This window comes from Limanda limanda, chromosome 11 (genome assembly GCF_963576545.1).
Source record: "Limanda limanda chromosome 11, fLimLim1.1, whole genome shotgun sequence".
Classification (NCBI taxonomy): Eukaryota; Metazoa; Chordata; class Actinopteri; order Pleuronectiformes; family Pleuronectidae; genus Limanda; species Limanda limanda.
In genome coordinates, this window is record NC_083646.1 from 12,687,873 (window position 1) to 12,714,655 (window position 26,783).

General features: G+C 39.8%; 2 protein-coding genes across 2 annotated transcripts; both read right to left on the reverse strand.

Annotated features, from left to right (window-relative positions):
• Positions 1–378: 378 nt before the first annotated feature.
• On the reverse strand, positions 379–6,888 carry LOC133013560 (extracellular matrix protein 1-like). The gene is made up of 11 exons (XM_061080537.1): positions 6,770–6,888; positions 5,130–5,192; positions 4,709–4,768; positions 3,912–3,974; positions 3,731–3,757; positions 3,356–3,633; positions 2,579–2,784; positions 1,709–1,988; positions 1,428–1,621; positions 1,100–1,187; positions 379–985 (listed from the first exon to the last, which is right to left on the reverse strand). Exons 1-11 carry the CDS (start codon positions 6,837–6,839, stop codon positions 803–805), a joined length of 1,512 nt encoding a protein of 503 aa, XP_060936520.1. The 5' UTR covers positions 6,840–6,888; the 3' UTR covers positions 379–802.
• A 3,753-nt stretch (positions 6,889–10,641) lies between these two features.
• Positions 10,642–26,783, reverse strand: rorc (RAR-related orphan receptor C). Its single transcript, XM_061081418.1, has 13 exons — positions 26,691–26,783; positions 26,485–26,564; positions 21,891–21,920; positions 15,083–15,168; positions 14,387–14,528; positions 13,945–14,301; positions 13,753–13,854; positions 13,546–13,667; positions 12,522–12,654; positions 12,311–12,418; positions 12,071–12,181; positions 11,436–11,545; positions 10,642–11,289 (listed from the first exon to the last, which is right to left on the reverse strand). The coding sequence occupies exons 2-13, from the start codon at positions 26,534–26,536 to the stop codon at positions 11,125–11,127; spliced, it is 1,518 nt and encodes a 505-aa protein (XP_060937401.1). The 5' UTR covers positions 26,537–26,564; positions 26,691–26,783; the 3' UTR covers positions 10,642–11,124.

The window sequence follows — 26,783 nt, forward strand, 5'->3', positions numbered from 1 at the left end:
TTATTTATATTGTCTTCAGTAAGTATTTTTTTCTTGTTTTATTCAACATAAAATAAAGAATTGCTGTGTTGGGATATGTAGAGTTTATTTCCTGATATCTAATTATTTCTAGTCCATGCCAGTCCTTGGCCATTGATAGACTGAAAATATGTTGTGTGTTTGCATTAATTGTAGTATTAAATCAAATCAAACTAAATAACTTAGTTTGACAGCAAATTGTCTGCTTATGTCCCAGCTCAGATGATTCAAATCTAGATTCATAACTCTGTAAACTGTAAAAACATACATATTAAAAAACAAACTTTCCAGGATGCATATTTCACTCAATTGTGACTCAAATTTACATCAGCTTGAGAATTAAATGCTAGCCCACAAATGTATATTCAAAAAATGTTTTATTAGAACTGTTGCAGATACGATCTCAACAACGAAAAAAATGAAAGGGAACTGATCTTGCAGCTCCAAAGAATCAAGAAAATGCAATGTGGTAAAAAGAAATAAGAAACAAATAAAAACAGTGGTAACGGTAACACATCTGTCACAACATCTGTTTAAAGAGCTGTGCATTTATTAATAAATCTGTTTATACATAAATGATGAGATGTGATCACAGACAAAAGCAGAAGAAGCTAGAATTTGGTCCACATTGTGTGTATTCTTCTGATCTCACAGAAGGGACTAAGTGTAATTTGTGCTGCAATAATGTTTCTGTTGAGTGACTGAAGGACACCTCTGCTAAGAGCTTTACAATTTCCCTAATGGTCAGGTGCCAGTGGGCTCAGCAGCAAAAGGTCAAAAGGATTTAGGAGATCGGGCAACTTTTCTTCTTCTTCTGATGTAAGACCTTGGTTGCTTTGGTGATGGCGTCCATGAGAATTTTGGATATACAGTCGGGAGGTTCTTGTGAGGACATGCGGCAGCAGCGACGGACGGCTGGAGAAGAGGCCTTCCCAGATGAACACAAGGACGCTGACATTTCCTCGAGCTAATTTCATGAAGAGAACAAGTCCAAGAAATCAGATGATTTGGATTTTGAGTTCTTAGCTCCTCAAATTTGAATCTAAAATATAGCATTCAAAATACTTTTTTTTAATCTCACCTTTTGCATGGAACAAATGGTCTTGTCTTGTTCAGACAGGGGGCAGCATTGCTCAACAAAGCCTTTGAGAGGAAAACCAACAGGGAACCTGAAACAAAATCAATAACTTAACTATGTTTCCAACTTGTCTTTGGTCACACATTGTGCAGACGGGTCTCGATCCACAACAACATTAATAACAAAGAAGAATTAAAGGAAATGAGGTGTCAGCACATTCCAAAATAGCAGATTTCAACACACCAGGCAGCTTGTGATTCATTGCTTTCAAATAGCAGAAATGGAACTGGAAGGAAGATAAGAATGAAGGAGACAGAAAAAAACAACTTACTTCTTCTTGATGATCTTGTACGTGTCGCAGATTTTGTCGAGTGAGAGCTCCCCGGAAGTCATATTATAATGAGGGTCAGGAGAAATGTTGTGGAAGCAGTTGAGTTTATCATTTGCTCCTTCAACTACACAACAGTGGAAATCCGACTCTCCCCCTTTCTTAACCGAGCAAAATTTGTTCAGCTCCTCACTCCACTGAAATACAAAAGCAGGAAAGACTACGTGAGACGATACCAAATTGTACCTGTACAAATAATTATGTTTGTAACTCTCATGCTTTACCTTCTGTTCAGCACAGTTGAGCACGTCCTGCTTCTTTTTGCAGCAATGTTTGAATCCCTTCTCCATTCGATTAATGGTCTTTGCCTGATGAGACAGCCACTCGTAGCCGGTACCTTGCAGGCACTTCACACTGTAGCGGGGACGAAGGGCCTGGTCGCGACACAGTGACGCAATAGAATCTGCGGTGGGTCGTCCAGGAGGAAACTTGATGTCGACTTTCTGCGATGTAGATGGTGTCATCTTCTTCTTTCCTCTGACACTGTGTGGAGTTATCACTGTCCTGTAAAGCATGAGGTAAGAGCCTTTATGATAAATTGAAAAACACTGGTGACCCTCAAATCCCATCACCAACAATGTGTTAGGCTGCGTTCAGATCATAGACTGTATTTAAAGATGGACGCCATGACAGCTCCCCAAGCCAAAGCGTCTGGATCCCCACCTGGTGACTGGAGGCAGTATAGGTCTAGCCTCCTCCATGTTGGTAAGTGGGACATGGACCCATTTATTAAAATATATGTAGTATACGTCAAATAAATGTATCTCTGGTTTATGTCCATTTAGGTTGTTTTTCATATCACACTGGTTTGTTCAAGTGTTTATGTTTCTGTTAAGTTTGGTTCTAATAAGTAAATGACAGACAGACATTGAAACTGTGGTAATAGATAATTTTCACTAACTATCTACAAGGTACATGGAGACAATAAGCAAGTCACAGTGTGGCTGCTCTAAGCTGATAACACAGGCCCCAAAATGAAAAACAGGACATGCCACACGCGACGCTCACACATCCATCGTGGCCGGAGAGGTTGCGATGCTACTGGAATAAGACCTGTCAATATCTGTGCAGGTTTTATTCTTTTCCCTACATACCTCTGGCAAGTGTTGGGGTTAAAGGTGAAGTCGATAGTAGAGGGTAGGGGTGGCAACGGGATCTCCTCTGTGGGCTCGTAGTTCGGGTTCGGAGAGTCGTTGTTGAAGCAGTTGAGCCTGTCGCGGCCTGTAAGTCTGCAGCAGTGATACAAACGATCCTTCACCGATGAGTCTTCCTTACAGAAGGATTTGACTGACAGCTCCCACTGCGGCAGAACATAGACATTCAGGGTGTGTGTAATAATCCTCTCATGCTTATATAAAGTCCATGTGTTCGAGGCTGTGTGTTGAGTGAGTGATTGAAACGACCGAGAATTAAAAAAAGAAAAGAAAAAGGAAGAAGTTAAGATTAATGTAATGATTTATTCACTGACAGATTTGGGACAGGTTTGTTACTTTCCCCCAGGCAGCCTCACTTGTACTCATGCCAGTGCATATCTGTTATATCTATGTCTGTCTGGACAGACATAACAGATATAATGGACTTATTGACTGGAAGCGCCCAAGGCCTTCAACTTTGTTTTAAGTACCATCATCTCTGCAATGTGAAGAATGTTTCATGCCTTTTCTTTTTTTTTTTATATATCTGGGGCAATACGAAAACATGAACATAAATGAAACTGGGTTTGGTTTGCGAACTAAAGTCAATAACAAAGGGCCTCAGGTTCAGGAAATCAGTTAATGGCAATTAAAGGTTAGACAATAATGTGATGCCAATAACAGTCTTGTTGTTATTAAATTGCTTAATCAGTTTTAAGAGCTGTGGTGAAAACTTACTGCCTGTGTGGCGCAACACAGAGTCACTTCCTTCTCCCACGTCTGGTTCCTTTCGCAGCATGTGCCCAACCAGGACTCTGCGTTGTTGACCGCGTTGGCCCTTCTCTTCAGCTGACCAAAGCCAGAGGCAGGAAAGTAAGAGTCTGGATAGCGAGGACGACGCTCTCCGTGGTCACAGATGGCTTGGAGATTCTCAAGGGTCGGGCGGCTGAGGGGAAACTGAACGGGGTAGTCCATAGAAGGGCCCGCAAAGGACCGGGGCTGAGCATTTGGTTGACCTTAAAGGGAAGGACAGGAAGCGTGATTTTAAAGTGATGCTTTCACAGTTGTGGTTGGAACAAAGTAAATTCAAACCAGAAGAAAAAGAATACATACGCCCTCTTGGTCTTGGTCTGGAACCCCCTGACAGAACAAAGGTAGTTGTTTGTTTATCACATCTTTAGAGGTGGTTTCATTGTACAATTGACTCATTTGGACATTGGTTTGGTAAAGTAAATCCGAAAAGGGAGAGATAAATAAGAGAAGATGACAGATAGGTAGGTAGGTAGCAGCTAACCTCTCTCACTCAGGGTGTCAGGCTTTACTGGTGGAGAGTCTATTATCCGCTGCATGGGAAAATCTATAAAACAAAACAAAAAAGAATAAAAAGAAAATTAATATTATGATAAATAAGTCTTAATTGGAAACAAAGTCATAATATTATGAATACAAAGTGATAATTTAAAGAGAAAAAATAAGTTCCATTTTCTCTACCTTCTGGATTAAGAATCTTGGTTATTAATCTCATTGTTTCTTTTTTAAACTATTTCGATCATTATGACCAGCACAGAGTCGAACACTACCAATCATTTCCTCCTACACGAAAAAGCCAATTTCCTCCATGTTTGTGTTTCTTTCTACAGAAAGTCTCATGCTCACTCTTTTCAAGGTCCCGATACTTATGATGATGTTGTGCTACTGAGCTAAAAGAGTATTTTGTTATTTGTGAAACCTATACTAAAGAATAACTTAACAAGATGCTCCACATTCCTCATGTTAACGACAGCCGACAGACAGATCACCTGTTATTCTTCCCCCTGACAAGTTGCCTATAGTCATGACTTTTTCCTTTGTCAATGTACGTCATATTTATCCATGGAATAAGACTTTAGTCTCTTAAAATGATGACTTAATTCTTGAAATCTTAGCTTTTTTCCACTTTAGGTGACCCTAATACTGTAATGTATGATTTATTACTGGAATACAAGCAAGCTATAGGCAGTAAAATCTGAGCAGCCAAAGGGACAAATGTTTGAATGCTGTGTACTTATGCCAAAACAAGGTCATGACAGAAAACACAAAGAGCTACAGAACCTTTGGGATCGAAGACATCTGCCCAATCCACCGTCTTCTGGAGAATGGCGTCTCCCATCCCTGAAAGACACATATTGATGAACAAGTCTTTTCAAAATGGATAAGTTAATGTCTTCATGTAGTAGCTAAGGAACCAAACAGGCATAAAGAAATTGTTTACACTATATTTGTAAATACAGTCATGATCAAGGGTAGCCCATAAGCACTGAACTACTACAGGGGTACTCTCAATAAAGTTTTGATTCATCAGAATGAAATCATCACACAACTGTTTCCAAAGGATGAGTGCTTCTACTTGTGACATGCAAAGTGAACTACATGTCCTTAAATCCCTGTAATTGAAGTATTGAGAGCTGAACAAACTGCCCCTGTGAACTCTTCACTGCAGCAATCAACTCTGCACTCGTATGTGAATACACACCTTCTTCGTCAAGGTCAAAAGTGACTTCAAGCTGCTCACCGAAGTCTTCATCTGGAATGTTTTCTACAGACAAAGAGAGAAGGAAAGAGAGAAAGGAAGAGAGAAAAAGCCAGACAAAGTTAAGCAACTCTTCACTGTTTTTCTTTAGAATTATATACAAATTATTTCTCTGCAAAATAGCTGCAAGTACTTAGATTTTTTTATAAAAACTTACTTTAACCCAAGTAGACAAGGTATAATGATCATTTTACTTTTACCTGAATACATTTTGTCGTCTTATTTGTACTTTTACTTAAGTAACATTTTTTAGTACTTCCTCTACCAGCTATAACTACTGCAAATTAAGATATTGCATATACGATAGTAGAATATGGTGCATCCTGAACAACCCATGTTGTTTAGTTTAATTACTCCAAGGTAAAAGTACTTACAAGTAAAAGTATACATAAGTAAAATTGTGAAAATATTATCAGAAAAATTAAAAAAATCTAATAAAGTTAAACTACTCACTATGTAGGCAGAAAGGCTCCTGTCCAGGTTGCATTTTCAAATATTAAACATAATGTAATGATTACTGATTTTCACATCTCATTTTGATCAGATAATGTAATCTATAAATATCATCATATTATATTACCTTATATGCTCAATCTTAATATGCACAGCAGCTGGTAGAGGAGGTACTCAATGATGTTACTTTAGTACAAGTACAAATAAAGAAACAAAATGTACTCAAGTAAAAGTACCATTTAACTTTATTGAGTAGGCATTTGCTTTTGAATATATTCTAAGTAATAAAAGTACTTGCAGGGTGTAGCCTATCCCGTTATGACAAGGTAATGAGTGTTGGTGGTGTCTAGTGTTGCCTGCTTATAATGTACAGATATTTGCTGGTGTGTGTAGTGGACAAGCTGGAACAGACAAACAAACTATTTGGTTTTGTTAAGACCCAGCAAAAAGAAGATAATAAATTTGATATTGTTTTTGGCAAAAGTTTTCATCCATAAATGCAAATATAGCAACACTTGTTTTCCTCATATGTTGCACAATATGTAGACCTGATTTCCAAATCATCCAACAAAAAGGCTGTTAAAACTTATCTGATGAATATCTTTAAATTAGTTATAAGTATATTGTACGACACCCCTGGCTTGTATGTGTGTATGTTCCTGCATTTTATTGTATACAACCCCATGAATACCTGTTTCTTGATTTGTTCCTCTTTTAAAATAAATGAATAATTTTTAAAAAAGTGTAGTGGACTAACAGTGAAAAGTACTTGAAATTAAATCTACTTCAGTGAAGTACGAATACGTGAAAAATATACTTATAAGTAAAGGTACCCTGATACATCCCACCAGAAGCACCACTGGAAGAAAGTGAAGTAAAGTTGAAGCACTAGTGTTCAACTGGAGGAGATTGCGAGTATACTGCTCTGTGGGTACTTAGACACTTTGCACCTAATGTGTTTAAAAGTATTTTAAAGTAAATAAAGTCTAAGATTAATGTCAGTGCGCACTTGGAGCAGATTAGACGAACAAACATGGAGCTGAAGCCTGACGCAAACACATCAAAACCAGTGGGACAACAACAACAACATCAACAACAACAACAACAGTCAGATAAGGGACTTTACCCACCTGTGGATGCTGAGCTCAGTAGAACCCAGAGCAGCAGGCTGGAGCAGACCACAGGCCAAGACGAACCCATCGCGATCCAGTCGGTGTGTGGTTCTGTGTCGGTGCTGCAGCGGTCTGTCTGTATGACTGACTCCCGGGCCCCGCCCACTAAACAGACGGGCCCGCTAATTGGTCCAGCAGAAGCTCCCGTGCTGTCCGTCAGGGAGAGAGAGAGACCCCGTAAATCCCTTCTGTGGTGGAAGTGGGGTTTCAGGGAGGAGTGAGAGGAAGGAGGGAGGGAGGGAAGTTTTTCACCATGACTCACTGCTGATCCCTCCACAGTCCATGAGTCCTCTGGGACACGCATGTCTGGACACGAGTCTTGTTTTGGTCCAGATTAACGCAATGTCCCGCCGCTAGCCGTAAATTACTAGCTGTCGCTCAGCTAAGCCAATCAGCGTTTGCTTCTCAAACACGTGATCAAGAACCATGGATTCTTCTTCTTCTTTTCTCTTTTTTGTGATTCTGTGTCATAAAGAAAGATTCTTTCTGCCATTTTGTATTGTTGTGTGTTTCATATTTCGAAAAATAGCCAACCTGTCGAGTGATCAGAGGAGATCGAGAATAAAGTAGAATTGTCGAGAATAAAGTCAAACTTAATTAGAGTAGAATAGCATTCAACCCTGTACGATGATTCCAATGTTTATTTGGTCTAATTATTTACTGTCTGTACCAATATTGACACGATGAATAGATTGTAGTTTTTAGAAACTTTGCCACATAGTATAGACCTTCAGTTTGTGCTTCTGTGAGGTTGGTGGACCTAAGCAGATAGATGGGAAAATTGTAATTAAATCAAATATCAGATATCCTGTCTCAAGAACAGATTAATAAAAGATAGGTTCCTAAATGTCCCATATTGCAACACATTAACACATTTCTATACATCTTACCTGCTTGATAAATGTCCATGTCTGTCTTTGGCTCGAAACAGACTCTGCTGAAAGTAGTGCCGTCTCCAACAAAGAGCTGGGTTTTAATTGTCAGACTTCAGAACAGCACTGAATAGTCCAATAAGGATAAATTAACTTGAATTGGAGAATCAGTGGCTCATATAAATGATTGAGAGCATATATTTTCAATGGAATTTAGATTTTAAGTAATAACAAGTTAATGTTGAGTATTCACTATGTGTTCATATTTTTTATTTATCTTTTGTTCACAGAGAGACAGATTTAAAGCCTTGAATTCCTGGTTTATCTCACTTCGAGTTTGAGTCCATGCAGGGTTTTCTTTGTCTCAAGGATTCCAGTATGAAGAACTAACTGCCTGTGACCTTCACACGACCCCTCCCACCATGTTCTCATAAAATCCTACCAGAGAAGATGTCCCCGGTGCGCTGCGCTGCTAGACTGCAGCTTAATGAGTTTCCGCAATTTACTCTCTTTGGGCCTCAGTTTAAACTGGAACGATTATCTGCTCTGCCCAGAGCTCTTTCCCATCATATAGAGGAGATCTGAGGATCAACGTTTTTCTGTTGTTGTTGGTGGTGGGGGTGAGAGACGAGAGTCCGGAAACTGTACTGAAGTGTTTCTCTTGGCTAGAAATTCCTCTGAGAGGTCGGAGATTAAAGAATAGCAAACAAAAACAAGCTGAAGGCTGCCATGACTCCCTCCCTTTCTCATACTGGAAAAACTGAGGTCTGGAATTTGTCATGAAGTTATTGTGTAAATCCAATGCATCACTTGTTTCTTGCTGTAAAACTGTTGACTCATTATTTTTTGGCAGTACAGATTTTTCTGGCCGCTTTCCTTTTCTTTCAGGGGCAAACATCAGGTGAAGAAGGTTTATTTCTATTTAATTCCTCAGAGTTGCAAAAATACCATCACAGTAGAAATCGAAAGGAGAATTAAACATAACTCCCTCCCTCGGCTTGGTGGATTTCTTTTGTGGTGCAGGCAATCAAGAGGAAAAAAGTATCATTTTAAAGAAAAAGTTAAAACACGAATTCCAGCACACACATCACATAGTCAGTTAATAGTCATTTACGTCATTAGTTGCGTCAATGCAGAAGTTGTAGGTTTGTGTTGCAGCTGTTACCACCAGTGGGAAAAGGGCAAGTTGTTCATGTTCAACAGAGAATGACCTTATAAGAACTGTTTATCTAATGTCGGTCCAAACTGAAATATGAAAAACTCCCTGTTTATTTAAGTCATTTAGAAAGAACCCACACGCAGAAAGAGATAAACAGACCAGCAGCTTTGTAGCATGAGTGAATTAACATTTACCACAAAAAGCCTCTGTGGTGTTTTGCAGGATTAAGTCAAATTTACCAAATCCAATTGACTCATAGTGATTTGTTTCCTCTTAACTTGGTTAGCAACAGTTTTTGTTTTTTGACAACCTGACGACAACTTTCCACAGGCCGATCGACAGTGTACGAAGGGTCACCCACAATGACTAACATTTCCTCTGTGTTAAATGGTGCATTTGCGGTATCGTGCTGATACTGAAGTTTGTTCGTCCGTGTGTCAGTGTTGCCGAGAATGATAAATCAGCCTCGTCGGTTCAGTCCACTCTGAATAACTTCACGTTTTTGTTTTTCTCATCAAATATGCAAAGACATCAGAATGCTGTTTCTCGCTCGACTGACTTTAAATCACTTTGCTCTTTTACACAAATAGACAAATAAAGTTACCACATGTGCTTGGTGTCACAGCCTGAGCAGTTTATTAGAGGATTTACATGGACTTAACTTCATTATGATCTCAGCTGTTCCAGGAACAGAGAGGACTACACCCGGACAGACGGTATTTAATGCTGGAGCCTCTCGTCATATCCTCTTTACTCATTGCTTTATTAAAAGTTACTGTGTGTAGAGAAAACAAAACATATGCAAGTTCAATCAGAAAAAGGGAAAAGTTTGCGCACAGAGGAAGCAACGTCTACTGTATCTCCATCATGTTTTCTACATAAAATGCAACATTGTTTCCAAAGTTATTAAGATATAAAAGCCAGTGAGAAGTTATTCAAACACAAAGGATAAAAAAAAGTTTGAGGTACTGCTGCTTCGTAGGACTTGACAATATCAACCTGAGGAGAAACCCTTCTCTAGAGACATGTGGATACAAAGAGGCAATTTGTCTCATGTTGTTTCAAGTCATTGACAAATTCAGATATAACAGATACAGAGGTTTTTCTCTGCGTGAGTGTGCAGAATCTGATTTATTCCCATGTTTCACATTTTGTAGGGACTACTTGTTTTGCCATGTACATTTACCTTCAGATATCTAACATGATTGAAATAGCACAATGATGCTGAGCTGATGCCAATCTTTGATCGCTATGTGCTCAAGGTTCCTGAAAGTAGAGTATGATTTCACAAAAGATACAAGGTTTTTTAGCTTCACCCATACTGTCACTGCTCTGTGTTTCTGCCACATGGCTCCCACATTTGTATACAAATTATATTGAGGTCAAAATCTATCTTTTGAGTCATACAGAGTGTGAACATGTGGATGTAATCTGTGCACAGAGCGGATTGTGTTGAGTTGGTTATGTCGTGACACGGTGCGACCTAATCAACTACACAACTTATTTATTGCTTGATGTTCTTATCTTGCTCTTTTGAAATGTAATGCCACGCTACTGGGCACTTCTGGGCTTTCTGCCTTTGTGAGGTTATATTTTCATACCAGTTTGTTTGTTGTTCTTTTTGTTTGTGAGCAAAATTACACAAAAACAACTGAACAGATATCCATGAACTCTGTCGAAGTAAGATTTTGGTGTGGATCCAGTTCAGGGGGCAGATGGTTGGGCCTTGGCGGAGGTATGTGCTCTTTTGAGTTCCATGATACTTGCATCTGTAAAAAATGTGTCTTGGTATTTTAACCTGATGTTTTGTGCTATTTCCTTTTTGTAATTTGCATTCAGAGTCAAATCTACTGCTGATCCAAAGCTGTTGGACAGATGTTGAGTGGACTAGGACTTTAAGTCTCAGTGGACCATGTTGCCATTGTCCTGCCTCTTTGAATCTATCAGTCTGAAAGCATGGACAGTCAACACACATTGACTGAACAGAATCACAACAGCACATCCTGAGGGAGAATGAATCCGGTATCCCAAAGACAATGTTGCAACAAAACACAAAATTCCCCATGTAGTAAAACTGGTCAAAATATTGAAATGTATGTTTGACAAAAGCTACCAAAACAAAGCTCTGGAGTTCATGTAATATTTAACACACTATGATTACTGTGGGCATCTCATTTATTTTCATTATTAGAAAAATAGACTCTGTCAGAAAGTGATAAAATAATGTGTCTATGCATGTGTGTGTGTGTGTGTGTGTCAGTTTGGTTTATGCTACTGGGGCATCAGTGTGTGGTGCCTGGCAGCAGCTCGGCTTCTGAGGCGAACAGCTCCTTGTAGAGCGGAGGGAACAGAGAGTGAGCAGTGAGAGGGTAACGCTGACTGAACCAGCGCAGCTTCTCCATGTGAAGACTGCACAGCGAACGCAACACTGCCATCCTCTGGTACAGCTGCAGGGGACACAGACACATTTAGATGTTCACTATGTACCGTAGGTGAGCATGCACATATTCATGGAGATAAAATGATGAAATCAGCCTCTAGCAACATGAGATGAATGAACAGAAAGCATTTGATCTGTACTGAGACACTGTACCTTGTGCAATAGACCTTCCAGGTTGTCTCGGCGTAGAATGTGTCTGAGTCCTGACTCCACGCTTCTCTGCACCCGCTGGACCCTGCCTCTGTCCTCCAGACATGGACGGTCTGCACAGAAAGATAGAAACCAAAGCATGTGAGGCCTTTTAACAAAGATGCAATTCTTAGTTTGAAAAGTCATGATCCAATGTGGATTTTGTACATTTTACTATGATTATGAACAGCCACTAGGTGGCGTATAAGCTGTGGAAATTAATTAAAACATGACTAAAATAATGTAAGGTTGAATTACATTAATTGTAAATGTTTAGTTAAAATTAAAAAACGAATCTGTTGCATTAGCTTAACAGTGGATATTACAGAAACAATATATATAGTAAAGGAATGATATTGGGTGATGAAGGAAAAGCTGAATAATGGCTACGAACCAAATTTATCCAATAACATTATTTATCTCCGGGTGAAAGATGGGAAAAACATATAAAAGTACATTAAATATACAAATCAAGACTAGTCAATATTCAAAAAATAGTTTTAGATGCAGCCTAATGATAAGAGTGAAACTTGTAGGAGTTTTTCCAACTTTTCATGTTTTGGAAATGTAACATGGGTGAGAGATGGTTGAGACGTTACCTGCGTTGATCAGCACCAGAGCACTGAAGAGAGCAATCTGCTGCTCAGTGAGCTTCAGAGCACACATGTCATGAGCGAAGTCGAACACTGCTGTGATCAAATCACCACACGCTGCAGGCAGAGAAACCACAGAGCACTGATAAACCACCACATTAATATACAGGATACTGTGCTCGCTGCATGAATGCTAACAGATCTGCCTTTCTGCCTCAGATTGGATCAATGTGTGAAGGTAATCACCCAGAGACTTGAAGACCTCAACTCCAGCAAATTTCCCATCGAAGAAGACAGTGTTGTTCTCTGTGTTGAAGAACCGACACATCCTGACCAGAACCACCTCCATGGAGCCTGCATGACAAGGGGAAGACAGGAGGAAAATGAATCAGTTAAAAGGCGAGGGAGCAAAGAGTAAAGCATAGGGTCAGTTTCTGTAAGTGACAGGTAACCTCACCTGTCTTGAGAAGTGCAATCTGGTCGTTCTGGCTGAGCATACGGAAACCTGGGATGTGTTTTGCGAACTCCACTACATACTGCACAGCATCGGTCAGTCGAATGGCACAATGCTGCCACATGTCGTCCACTGACTGAGAGTAGGACAGAGGAAAATCACAATTAAATATCATGTTTGTCATAAAGTATGAAATCCATTTATACATGGAGCCAATATCAAATATCAGCTGACATTGGGTGAGAAGCGGGTCACCCATCACAGCTAATCACAGGGCCAAACATAAAAACCTTCACATTTCTATTTATGGTCAATATAGAGTCACCAAATAACCTAACCCCAATCTGCACGTCTTTGGACGGAGGGAAGAAGCCAGAGTAGCAGGAGAAAACTGACGCAGAGACAGGATTCAATCCCTCTTGGAATGTGCTGACAACTTTAACCACTGTACCACCATGCTGCTCACTATATCATACAATACAGTAATATTCTATGATACCATTACCTCTATATTGAACATCAGCTTAAAGGTTCAGTGTGTAGAATGTAGTGGCATCTGGTGGTGAAGTTGCATGTTGCAGCTGAATAGCCCTCACCTCACCCTCCCTTTCCAAACATGAAATGTAACCTGTGGCAGCCTTCAGATGTTTTAAAAACTCAAAAGGTGTTTAGTTTTTCCAGTTTGGGCTACAGTTAAAAACATGGCAGCCTCTATAGAGAGGTGATCTAAATATATAGTATTTAAATCTAAAGGGCCAATTTTAGGGTAAAGAAAACAACAATTCATACAATTTTGATGAAACACACTAGTGAACACATCACTAGGATTATTTTAAGTTCAATTTCTGCCAATAGATCCCTTTCACCTGAATCTTACACACTGGACCTTTAAGAGGAGGAAGGGGACATGTTGAAACATGTCTCTGATTTGATGGACTGTTTTGTTTTGAGGCTGTCTATATACAAATGCAACAAAATGTCTGAGAACTCAAAGGGAGGAAACTGTAATCAGGTGGGTCGGTTTTACTTTGCTCTGATAGGCTTGGATCTCCTCTCTACTGAACAGCTTCCATCGGAGAGCCTGCAGCTCCTCCACTCTGAACTGGCTGGTCTCTCGGTGGGAACGCACGATACTGGCACACAGCTCATCTGAAAACAAGCAGAAGCACTCATTAATACGTAGTCTGCTACACACCTAAATGGACATGTTTAGCCCAACATGCTGTTTGCGTACCTATGTTTCTCAGAGAGTGAGGATAAATGCTGTAGGAATCCTCCAGAGGGTTGTAGGGATGGATCGCCGTCAGATCATGAGATTGCTGTCTCAATTCAAACCCTGACACAAAGAAGAGACAAATGAGGAATAAACAAAGGAGGATGAAGTACATTGCATTTAGTGAAGTGTGTTCAACCACCAGTGTCCCACCTCTTATGTCAGGGTGTCCGTTTTGTCCCCCCCTCCCCTGGGACCTGGGTGCGGGAGAGACACCAGAGCTTCTGTAGATCATCCCTGGCACCTGTGACTCGTTGGCAGAGTACACAAGGTAGGGGTGAACATTATTGGTGTAGGACAGCAGCTCAGCCTCACCATTGACAGAGTAGGCCTGAACCATGGGCTGGAGGAGCTGGGGGGAGCGGTCTTGCCTGGCTTTGGTGGGGAAGGACAACACAGACTGGACGTCTCCCTGAAGCTGCTGCTGATGCAGCTGGTGCTGCCGGTGCTTCTCCACTTCGGCGTTCAGAGAGTCCCGCTGACGTTTGGACATCCTTCCAAACTTCACGGCTGAGGAATTTAAAAAATAAATACACAAAGTTAAGGAAATTAATCTAGTGTTTTCTCGATCAGTGTGGGTGTGTTTAAGCCTCACCATCTCTGCTCATGCCCTGTGCCAAGCACTTCTGCAGACGGCAGTGTTGGCAGCGGTTGCGACTGGCCCGGTCGATCTGACAGTTACTCTGCCTGGAGCAGGAATAGGACACAGTGGGCAGCTGGCTGCGCCTGAAGAAACCCTGAGGGATGGAAAATGAACGGTTAACAGGCAGATAGTTGAGTTACAAATTTCTGATAATGGTACATCAATGGTTTTATAAGTTGTGACCAAGACATGTAGTGAGGAGCACATTTTACTGTTGAACTTAACTCTGACGTGATGGTATAATATAATCCATCAGCTTTGACATCGCTGTGTCTTTCTTTGCCATTTCAACATATCAGCCAAAATATATGCAAATAACTACAGTGTGTTGATATTGGTCACAATTTGATGGTTATTTAAAGAAAAAGTTCTATATCTGGGGAAATTATGGGAAAAGCTATTTGCTAAGTCAGTCTCACTTGTCAATCGTGACAACTGGATGTTGTGTGTTGCGATTTTTTAAATTTGTTTATCTTTAGTGAAAGGCCAGGCTTACTGTTTCCCTGTTTGCAGTCTTAATGCTAAGGTAAGTTAACACGGAGCTTGCTTCATATTGAACAGACAGATCATGAAAGTGCTGTCAACCCTATAAATCTGAACGTGTATATGCCTCGTGTGTGTGTATCTAGTACATATGTTGCGTTTCACCTTGCAGCCCTCGCAGGTGATGACTCCATAATGCACGCCAGAGGACTTGTCGCCGCAGATTTTGCACGGGATCGCTTCAATCTGGGCTGAGAAAACACAGGAGGTAAAAGCAGTTACCTTCACATCAATGTGTCCATTATTAATATCAAACAAGTCTAAAAGTAAAGGTTGGCACTGTGAGCGAGAACTGATGCTACATTCTTTTTACCCAAGAAGTAAACTGGAAAATGATTCCCACTGTGAGAACTTATGTCTTCTGCTGTACTTCCCCTGAGGCGTCAACATCAATTCTCGTGTGACCAGAGTCAACCAAAGGTGTTTTCCTCTCTAACACCCCTTGCCTTAATAACAATAAGCAGAACAACTTCAAATACGCCGAGGAGAGAGAGTCCTGAGAAGATGTGGAATATCTGCAAAGGGAGAAAGGCGGAGAATGTGAAGGTGTCAACCTCAGAGGCCTTTCAAGTGGTTGCCTGGCTTCTCTTTCGCTCTGACTGTCCCTCTTTCATGTCATCTCTTTCTTTGTGAATCCTTCTCTGTCTGGCTCATCAAGGACACAGATGCCAGTAATGCACTCTCTCTCTCTCCTCCATCACTGCCAGTAACGGCCGGCCCCCTCTCACCTCCCCCCGATCCCCTGATCTCTGTGAACTCTCGCCCCCCCTCGTCCTTTTTATCTTGTGGTGAATTCAGTTTTTTTCAGACGTCATTAGAGTCATTAAAGGGCCACACATGTAGGAACAAAGTCTGGGTGACAGGTGCGAGAGGTTTTAGGGTTTGTCCTCATTAAGGATATCAACGAGATGTCTTGCCTTCTACTATGCACTGTGATTGTCCTCTGCAACACAAGCTGGCGCTGATGCTCATGCACGGCAGCGTTTCCGTGCACAACTGTGTCAGATTTACTTTCGAGTGTGTGTTAGTGTGTCAGTGTGCTCCCTTTTTGTCTCGTGCAACAGGGATCACCCCAAGGCTCCTGAGGAAGTCAGTCGGCCTCAGGTTAAACACTTTCACATGAAGATAATGAAGCAGCAATAACCACTGCAGGGCTGATGAGATCTGCGGCTGCTGACACTAATGGAGGCGATTGATTAACCTCAAGATCGACCATGATAAGGGTTAAAGAGAGTCACACATTTTAGAAGACAACTCGATGATTTAACGCACAGGGGAAATGTTTTTCTGCAAACTAAATATCATCGGTGGTCTCTCTCTCTCTTTTTCTTTGCTATTTCAGTTCTGATTGTCAACCTCAAACGACAGGAAATCCACCAACACCCACGACCTTTCACTGTTCACGCACACACACACAAAAACACACACAGCAATCACAAACACTCCTCCTCCCAGAACTTTCCACGCAATCGTGTGGCTCTGATCATCCTCAACTTGATTAAAATGATGTTTGTATAGAATGTTATCTGAGGCGTCATCAGGTGAAATCAAGACTTCTTTTTTGGTGCTAAAATAAAATGAAAAGTAATAATGGAGCTGGAGCTGTTAAAGGAACTTGACTTGATACCAATCTCGTCTTTTTTTTGGTCTCTTCTTCTTATCTCCAGCCACAGACCAAGACCGATCAAAACCAGAATCGCCCAGTGTGTGTGTGTGTGTGTGTGTGTGTGCGTGTGTTTGTGTGCGAGAGAGAGAGAGAGATAAAGATATGAAATTATTGAAAAATAACTAAACCACTAACAGTATGTTTCATCCATAAGGGTTACTTTGACTGTTAAATACAATGCAGTGCTTGTTTTGTTTGGAATTGAGCGTTTTTTTTCTTTTGCTGCCGATTTATCCTCTCCGGGCGCTTCCACACCCAATATAATATAATAATATAATATTGTAAATATTATCTGCTTCTGTGCGCAAGAGAAAAAACAAGGATTGATTTTGCTATCCAAGCTTACTTTGACTTATATCATGAACTGTAGTACTTCTTGGCAAAAAACATTTTACAACATAACCATAAAATATGAGACCAACCAACAACTGACAACTAACATATTGTTGTGAGCTGATGAAGCTATTTTAATTTTTCATCTTACGCTGATGTGAAAAACCAAGTAGAGGTTTGAGTACGGTATATGTGCTGCGATGGAATATTCTGGTTTGTTGGTGGAAATAAAAGAGTGCCACCTCCCACACATCCCCCCCGTGCAAAGTATACCAAGATGCCGCCACAGAGACAACCTGATTGACGTCTTTCAATCAGGATTTCAAGTCATCAATGACTTTCTACTTAAAACACACCGTTTTCGGAGTTGTCGTACAAACAGCGAAAGATGTGTGAAATGATGGTTCTGTGTACTATACTTTAAGAGAAAATAAGCCACATTTCAATGAAAGGTTTCAACCCAGAAAGACTGAATTTAGCACTTTCACTTGAAATTCACTGTGTGTGTGTGTGTGTGTGGCAAATGGAGGGGGGGGGGACACAGATTGCCACTAAACTCTTCAGAGTCTGCCTGAAATCACCTTGTCAGCAGTCTGTTGTGTAAACTGTAAACGGACAAAAAACCTCAACCTTCCTCTGACGGAAGCTTACCTTTGGTGTATACGCACGCAAGAGTACAAACAGTGTTTGTATACACACACACAAAAACACACACACACACACGCACAAACACTAACATACAGTGGTCTTATAAGCAGCTCAATCAATCACTAGTTTTTGTATAACAAGTTATTTAGAACCAGTTTGGGAGAAATACAAACTGTTTATGATCATTTAATTTATCTTCAACACCACGAGTTGCAGTCAAAGGTTCTCAGAAATCACGTAACATGATTCAAAAGCAAGCAAATAATATTTTAAAAGATAATGTATCTCTAGGTAGATATATGCAACATTTTAGCTATAGTATCAAAATTCTATACGTTGCTGTTTTTCAAAAGCTTTTTAAAAGATGAATAATGTAATATTAATAGGCGTTTTATATATATTTATACAATCCTTTTCTCATGTATTTTGCATTAAACGATACAATATATATAATACATACAAAATACCATACTACATATAAATACATACTATACTATTTATATTCATTGGTCCAGTCGCACAAAGGTTAATACAATCTATAGTACAACACATTTCTCTGACATACTGAACATTTTAATTCAAATCAGAAATTATTTTCTTTACAAGAAGTTATAACTGAGGCCTGTATTCTATATTATATAATCCCTACAAATAACTCTAACATGTATTTTAAGATCTTTGGAAAAAAATTTTTTACGGCCAATAATAACAATTTGGATTATTTTAGAAAGTATTTCACCCCCTTCGTCTGTACTGAATATTTCTGATGAGAAAATGTTTACGGGTTAGCACGGGTGTGAAGTATCTTTATGTTTTTGAACCAGACGGCTACATAACTGTGAGAACTCCTTCACTACTGGGTTTCAGTCAATATTTGACAACATAAAACATCTAATTATCAAAATTACCGTCAGTGTCTTATGTGAGACAAACACATTATCTTAGCAGATCAGAAAACCAATTATCATAAGATATTTAACTTTCAAATGCCGAGCGATTATAGGGGGGGATTGACAGCCGTGATGTTTTGACAGTAGCAAAGGATATGAAGCATCTCAACTGTTGTATTTCTTTCACCATATTTTGGGAGGGAATGTGTCACCTGCGATTTTGATGTTCACTTTGATGTGAAGCCAAACGCCTCTGCTGCTTTGGAAGCACTGTGCAGGTTTCTGCAGCCGGAGGAACAAGGAAATCCTTTCTGATAGAGAAACGCTAAAAGAATCGACACAGGAATACCCCGAACGCAACAACAAAGCCTTACGAAGTGTGTGTGTCAGTGCATATTAAGCAAATGTGTGGTAAAGAGCCCTTTGTGAGTGTGTAGTGGGAGAAAATTCATAGTTTTATGGTTGATGTGAAGACACAGAAATGTGGAGTTATATTTTCAGCCTCTTCCTTCATCGTCATGCACACAGTATCCACACACAGCTGTGGGCCTGAGATGTTACATCTCAGCGCCATCTAACAAGCAGCTGCACATCTATGCGTGTGCACGTGTGTGTGTTTGCATGTTGCAAGAAATGTGTGTGTGTGAGTAAGCAGCTTGCATATTCAACATGCGACATTTCTCATTATGTATTACTTCTCTCCCTCTATATGCTTAAATTCTCTTAATAGTGAATATCTGTGTTAGAAATCAAATTCATTACCATTTTACATGATCAAATTTTTACAATATAATCATTTCCTATGCTTCCTGTCTACTGTATGCGTGTGGAGTCAGTCCATTCAAACTGATGCACCGCGGTCGTGAAACATCCTGTTTTCCTGTCGCTTTCGTTTTTAAATTGGCTTGAGTTTGTATTTGCAAAAACATTTGTCATATTACAACCTGCTCTATTGGATCACTTTGGAAATATGATTAGTTTAAACGAAGGCGAGGCAAACATATGGCATTCGTTTTTTTAAATGTCAAACTCTTTGTACAACTTATTTCCCTGATTCTCACCCTTTAAAATCAGTTCAGTGTCTGACCTGAGGTGCACTGTATATGTGGGAGAGAGAGAGAGAGAGAGAGAGGAAATACCTGAGCTATGATTCAAATCTTAAATCCATCAAAGGGACCAAAGACTTGAGTCATATCACTAAACCAAAAAACTGAAACACACAAATCGAAGTGAATGTAACCAACAGTCAGCCAATCAAGAACTCAGCAGAGATCTGATTGAGTTTCAAAACAAAGGCCATCAGTGCTTATACAGTATATTTTAAAGCTTTAACTACGATGTGTGTGTGTGTGGTGTGTGGTGTGTGTGTGTGTCGGTATTGTAATAGATACTCTATATTAGAGAAACTATATATTTGGCTGATTAAAGCATAACCACCTGATAAAGCACAGAAAATGATAAATATATACCTACAGAAAAATGTGAATTCAGACACTTAAATCAAAAATCAAAAAAGAAAAGTTGGAACTTAAATGAAAAGCTCAATCACATGAGATGACAAAATTAAAGAAAGTTGACAAGTTTGACGCCATAAATATCTGCATGAATACATGGTTAGTTTCTGAATCTGATAAAAACTTAAATGAAGATGCAGCTATTTATATCGTTAATGTGGTGGTGGAGGTCATCGTGATGACCATAACGTTTAATCTTAAAACAGCCGAGTTGCAGTCATGGCAACCCTCCAATAACTCTCAAATCAGGGTGTATTAGAGCGAAACGATGACAACATAAAAGGTATTTGATCAGATTGATAAAATATCCTTGATCGTACTGCCCACACACACACACACACACACCCTCACATACACACCAAAGAACTTCATTCCTACCTCGCATCATCATCACTCCTCCACTTGTCTCAGACGTTTGGCCCACTTTCACAAAGTCACTTTGTCTGACAATATTCTTTCTTTAGACTCTTTTTTTTTCTTCCCTCGCAGCACCTGCTCTTACACCCTTTCCTCTTCTTCTTCTTTTGTCGTCCTTCAGCGAGTCTGGTCAAGGGCTGACTGCAGCTTCAGCGCACATATTCAGACTTTTGTGTGTCAGTCACCGCCTCACCTTCCTTGTTAGCGTGTGCGTGTATGCATGCATGTGTGTGTGTGTGTGTACGTGTGTGTGTGTGAGAGAGAGAGAGAGAGAGAGAGAGAGATCGTGAGAGAGAGACTCTGAAAGGGGGGGACTGTCCCCTTACTTGACTTTTTTTTCTCAAGGTACTTTTTCCTTATATCTTTGTTGTTATCTTTCACCCCCTCACTCTGCACCAGACATAAAAAAATGTACTTCAAATCGTCTGGCACCTTTAAAACTGCCTGAGAACTTTAATCAAAGCACTTTCAACAGGCATAATTGGGGAGGCAGAGAAAAACACGCAAGTTACATAGTAAGATATTATTTATTCTCAACCTCACAATTGTCCCCTTGCTTCAAATGCAAATGAGTGATTCACTGACAGTGAAGTATTAATTCATCAATAAGGGAATAAGAATAATTTCTTCTTGCAACAGCTTCAGCTCCTTCCAAACTTGACTCTTTAACTAACTCAGATCTGTTACGTGAGTAAAAGTACCGAAACCACACTATTAAAAAAGTGACTGTCGGGTAAACGTGTTTCTCTCAGAACTGTGTCTTATGAGCAGCACTTGAATAAATTGACTCAATGACCATCAATCACAGCATTTCCCAGGGCCAAGTCCCAAGACCACAATGGTGATGATTCCTCAGATATGTGTATACATTGTACATGCACACACTCACTCACCCAGCCATAAACGCATTATTATTTATGCCCAGTTTGTTTATTATCACGCAAGCTTACATGAGGATTGGTAGTGTGTTACGTGCAACATCTCCACACTTGATAACACACCCAGGTGTGCTAGAGTTGCACTAAACCAAAGAAGTTAAAAAAAGACGAGATGTTATCGCTGTCTGCATTCAGATGCCAAAGTGCCAAAGCAACAGCAGTTTGTGTGTGTGTGTGTGTGTGTGTGAGCGTGTGTGTGTGTGTGTGTGTGTGTGTGTGTGTGTGTGTGTGTGTGTGGCGGACAGCGCAGGTGCAACACACAGCACACACTGCGCTGCTGATGGCCCAACTCCAATGTTACCACAGTGTGTGTGTGTATATGTGTGTATATATGTGTGTGTGTGTGTGTTGCTGTACAGGTGCAAATGTTATATGTTCAACTAACTTTAGCGTTAACCACAATGCATGCACAAATATCTAGCACAAACACAGGCAATGCTCCCGCACACAGATACACACATGCTAACATTCACACACACACACACAGGGTTTACATAGAGAACTTACTCAAATGAGTCTTCTTGGACAAGGCTCCTCCTGATGCAATAAAAAGACGCAGGTAGTGAATCAAATCTGAACAACACTAAACTTAAAATCTAATTTACTACGAGCTCCATTACATGAGCACGCAGGTGTCCGTTTTAATTTTCTAAACCACAATGTGCCATATACATGTGAGGTTTTCACATCAACCTTTCGTTAGAATAAACTTAATGAGGTTAAACCCAGGACTAAACCACATTTTCCAATAATACTTTTTTTTGCTTTAAACTAAATATTTTTAAAGCTGCCTGACTTTACTTAACTTAATTATGTCCTTTTACTCAACTCCATACTTCCACTAGATTACCAATATAAACTATGTACATTTAAGTCCTCTACATTTGAGCTGCAATATAAAAATTGAAAAAATTATGCAGACACAACATGAACTCATGCATCAATAGTGATCCATTAATAATTTAACAATGATTTGGTGGATTTTCACAACAAGAACTTCTAAATTTGATACTTAAAGAACAGTGTGTTGCCATAATTCTGCGACTTATGTAAAAATTGTAAACAGGACTTTTTTACTTGTAATGGAGTATTTCCATAATTTCACAACGCTTGTTCCACCTACATAATTTATCTGAATACTGCTTCTGTAACAGAAAGTTGCATGGTTAGCTTCGCGGTGAAACTAAATATGTAACAAATACACATGTGACACTTAAATCTATTAAATATGAAATAAACATTTAGATATATAATATAATATTAACTTTTTAATAGAACATATTAAATACACAGGGCCAGCTTCTAACCAAGAGATCAAACAATGTGAAAGAAATTTAAAAAGTCTCCAAGTTAAAAGCGATTTGACTGTGACAGACTCTTGATTGTGAACTCATCGTGGCAGTTTTAAAGAGGGTTTGCAGTATCTTATGTACAAAGAGCTGTGGGCTGATAAGAAGCCATGGTGATGGCAGAGGTGAAATAAGAGGATTCCTATTTCCAGTGCTGTGTCTATGTTATGTTCATGTGACTCTTCGGCACACACGTACACACACACACACACACACACACACGGGAGATAAGGAGATAAGGAAGGTGGGTGTCTGAGAAGTTATAAGTCCTCCTTTTTGTCTGCCTGTTTGACCGCAATTGTGAGAAAGTCTGAATTGAAGTGAATGTGAGAAAACGTATGGAGGGTCGGTTCTAAACCAGGGTGTTTATTTCTGTGTGTGAGTGCGAGACACAGAGAAGGGTTGTAGGCAGGAGAGATAAGCATCAGTGGAAGATGCAGCGCTGTAGCCAGTCTTGGTCTGGCGCCTGAAAAGGCCCTCTGTGGTTTCCACTGTTTTCCTCCTCTCATCAAATCAGTTTTGCTACATAAGCAGAACGCAAGGAATGAAAGCAGAGCATTGCTCACACACGCGGAAAATGTCAAGAAATTTCAACACTGAGCAAACGACCCGTGGTGATTTGCTAAGTAAAGGTGAAGAGAAATAAAATTCATCAGCAATAAAAAGGACAATGAAGGAATAAATAAAAGCATCATTTTCAAATTGAAAGCAACGTGAATTTGTATTTACTGATGGATTTACCACAGTTAATATGTTTAACAATTTCAATACATTGCAGAGATATGTTTGAGGTTTCATCAGTCAGTCACACAAAGGTATCTTTGTCCTTAAAATACTTGAATATGATTTGGTTTGTTTGTTTGATTGGATGGATTTTTCTATGAAACTTTATGGAAGGATGTGATTTGGGTCTGGGAAGAACCCATTACATATTGGTGCCCATCCAGATCAGGGGTCAGATCCAGGAATTTTAAATCAATTATTTTAAAATTGTAAGATCAATCAAAATGATTCAGGTTGAGGTCATCTGCAGCAAAACACTAGTCACTGTCTTTCATTCATTTTTTAATAATACTATAAAATTAAAGTTGATCTCTGTGCAGAATAGAATAAACAGTTGTGGTCAGAGGCTAATGGTGAAAACAGGATCTCATGATATCACCAACATCTGCAGCTGTACAGATTGCATTTCACATTTAACCACACGCACATATCAGTCTCACAGAGTGAGAGTGTATGAACCTGGTGACTACAGCGGGACAAACATCCACACAACTCGTCAGTCAATATCTCGCTCACGTCTCAGCCCTCTGACATCTCCGCTGACTATTGAAGTGACAGTTGCTGCGTTACATAACAACAGTGAAGATCAGTGAACCCAGAGGGTAGGCCCACAACTTTGCCTGAATATAAAACATGACGTATCCCACTATAAACACATACATAGTAATGTAAATACATTACAACCATCATACGGATACTATAAGTTTTATTGAATTCATGTTGTTGGTAAAATTAGTGAAACAACTATGTAAAGCAAAAAAAAAAGGAAGCAAAAAAAAAGTAGAAAAAAATTACTTATACTTATGTAAATTAGCTTAACAGCAAGCTCGATATGTTAAATTGGGATGTTCGTCAGGATTAGTGTGAACTGTCGAACTCCGGCGCTAATAAAAGCTATTTAAGAATCTTGTGTTCCTAAATCAGCCATAAAAATTAAAAAAAACTTGCAGTTAGTGAGACGAAGCTAAAAATGAGGCATCTGCTTTCTCTTTTCCCTCTGAAGTAATAAAGTAGTGACCAAAAAAGAGCATAGTTTCAAGGGGATTAAAATTAAAAGAAGAAACTTGGTAGAACTTCTCATTGTAGAAAACAGTGCATAACTGTTTTTTACAATGACTGAACAAATTATTTATGTTGACTTTGAAATGTTGTCAATTTTTGTCTGATAAAACTTAATGCCAATTTATCTAATTGGAAATGCATAAAATTAACTGTAAATTGAGGCCAGATTTTTTTTATCACTTTGGTTTGGTTGAGAGATACTGTAACAGCAGCCACTGATATTAGGGTAAAAAAATACTGCAGAATAAGAATAATCTACAGTATGGGAAGGAGAGGATTGGACCCACCATAGATCCCTGAGGGACTACGCAGACACTTTGCATCCAATAATAAACAGGAGCAGAGATTTACCCTGCACAGGCAGGAGGTGAAGCAATGTGAAGCAGTGCCAGAGACGCAAACCTGTTGCTCAAGAAAAATGAAAAGACACCCACAGCAGCCACTAAACCAACACACTCATCACGGTGAGATGAGCCTCCTCAGCAGAATGAAAACTGTGGAACCACACTGAAACTCCACGTTAACCAGATTAAAACACCATTACAGCAGTTCCAGTACCTGCTGGGGTTTTTTTCTTACACAATCCTTTAACCCTGTAACTTCCAGTTCTCACATTTGATTTAGCTGCAAGTTAGTTAAAAGTTGGCATTATTTTAGGCACATATGAAAAATATGAGGAATGACTTCATCCTTGAATGGATGTATATCATTCAAGCCTCCACAGTACATACTATTCTTCAATACTGATATATGTTTGTACTTTTGTTTCTCTTGGTTATATTCCAGTTAACTATTCAAACCGCTGTAATATTTCACTTGTTATTCTGTTTCTTTCTATGATATAGTGTTAGTTAATTCTCTCTATTAAAGACAAAAGACATAAAACATAGCCTACATAGTCAGAATGGAAGTAGATTACTAAAGACGAATCTTCTTTTTGTGTTTTACAGAAGAAACAGATGTCTCAGAGTCAGATCTCCCCCAAATACACCCAGAACTATATGTCCATGGCTCCTTATCATTGGCGTTGACTAACTGTTCATTTAAATAGAATTTAAATTGCAGGACTTTGATTCTGAACGGATCATTACTCATCTGTGATCCTCGAACTTTGACTCGAGTAACAGGTGTAAATACATGTTCCACCTCGGACAAAGTGTCTTATCTCCGCTGACAGCCAACAGCTTGATTTTAGCCACAGCCAGGCTTTGAATAGAAAAGCATTGACCAAAAAAAGAAGCAAAAAATAAAACCTAATCCCCAGGGATTACTCGGATTTACAGCCATTCTTACCCACTCACAGCACCTTAACCACACCCCAGTGAAAGGGATGAGGAGGGTTTACGAGGTAAAGATGGATGAGAGTGCAGGGAAAGAAGATAATAGTGGACACAGTAACTGGGAGCGAGAGAAAGTGGTGGAGCCCGTGAGGGGAAAGGTGAGCAGAGGGAGTGGACACGGTGGCATGGTTATTTCTTTTAAATTTGCGGATTTTTGCTCCTGAGTGAAGGTTCTGGTTTTTAAACTCTGATTATTGAAAAACAGTTGATTAACAGCAAAACATTATTCATACGTGAGGAAGTTCCATTGTGTGTTGAATGTGTAATTGTGGGGGATTTCCCCAATTTGGAATCAATGAAGTCCATCCATCCATCCATATCTCCTCAATGTGTAATATCATATAATCAATAGGTCTAATAAACATTTGTTATATTGCTATTGACATAAATTATTCCGTGCTAAATTGTGATTTGGTTTTGCAGTCACCACACTTCGTGAGGCCTGCTCATGCCTCAGCAGAGAGAGAGAGAGAGAGAGAGAGAGAGAGAGAGAGAGAGAGAGAGAGAGAGAGAGAGAGAGAGAGAGAGAGAGAGAGAGAGAGAGACCTCAGTGAAGCAGCCTCTTACCTCTCTTGAAAGGGGTGTCAGCGGGGGGCACGTCTGGATCCTCATATTCCATAACTCCCCTGTGGAAACTCTTCACGGCCCTGCACACAGACACACACACACATACACACATACACACACACACACCCTGGCTAAGTCAGGCTGTTTGTGAACTCCACACACTTGACACTTTACCTGCAGAGAATGCAGAATGAGAGAGAAACTACCTGTTGGTTGTTTCTAGCGCTCAGGTCGGCGCAGGCATTTGAATACATGCACAGCCATCTCCTCCTCTTCCTCCTCTTCCTCCTCTTCCAGTC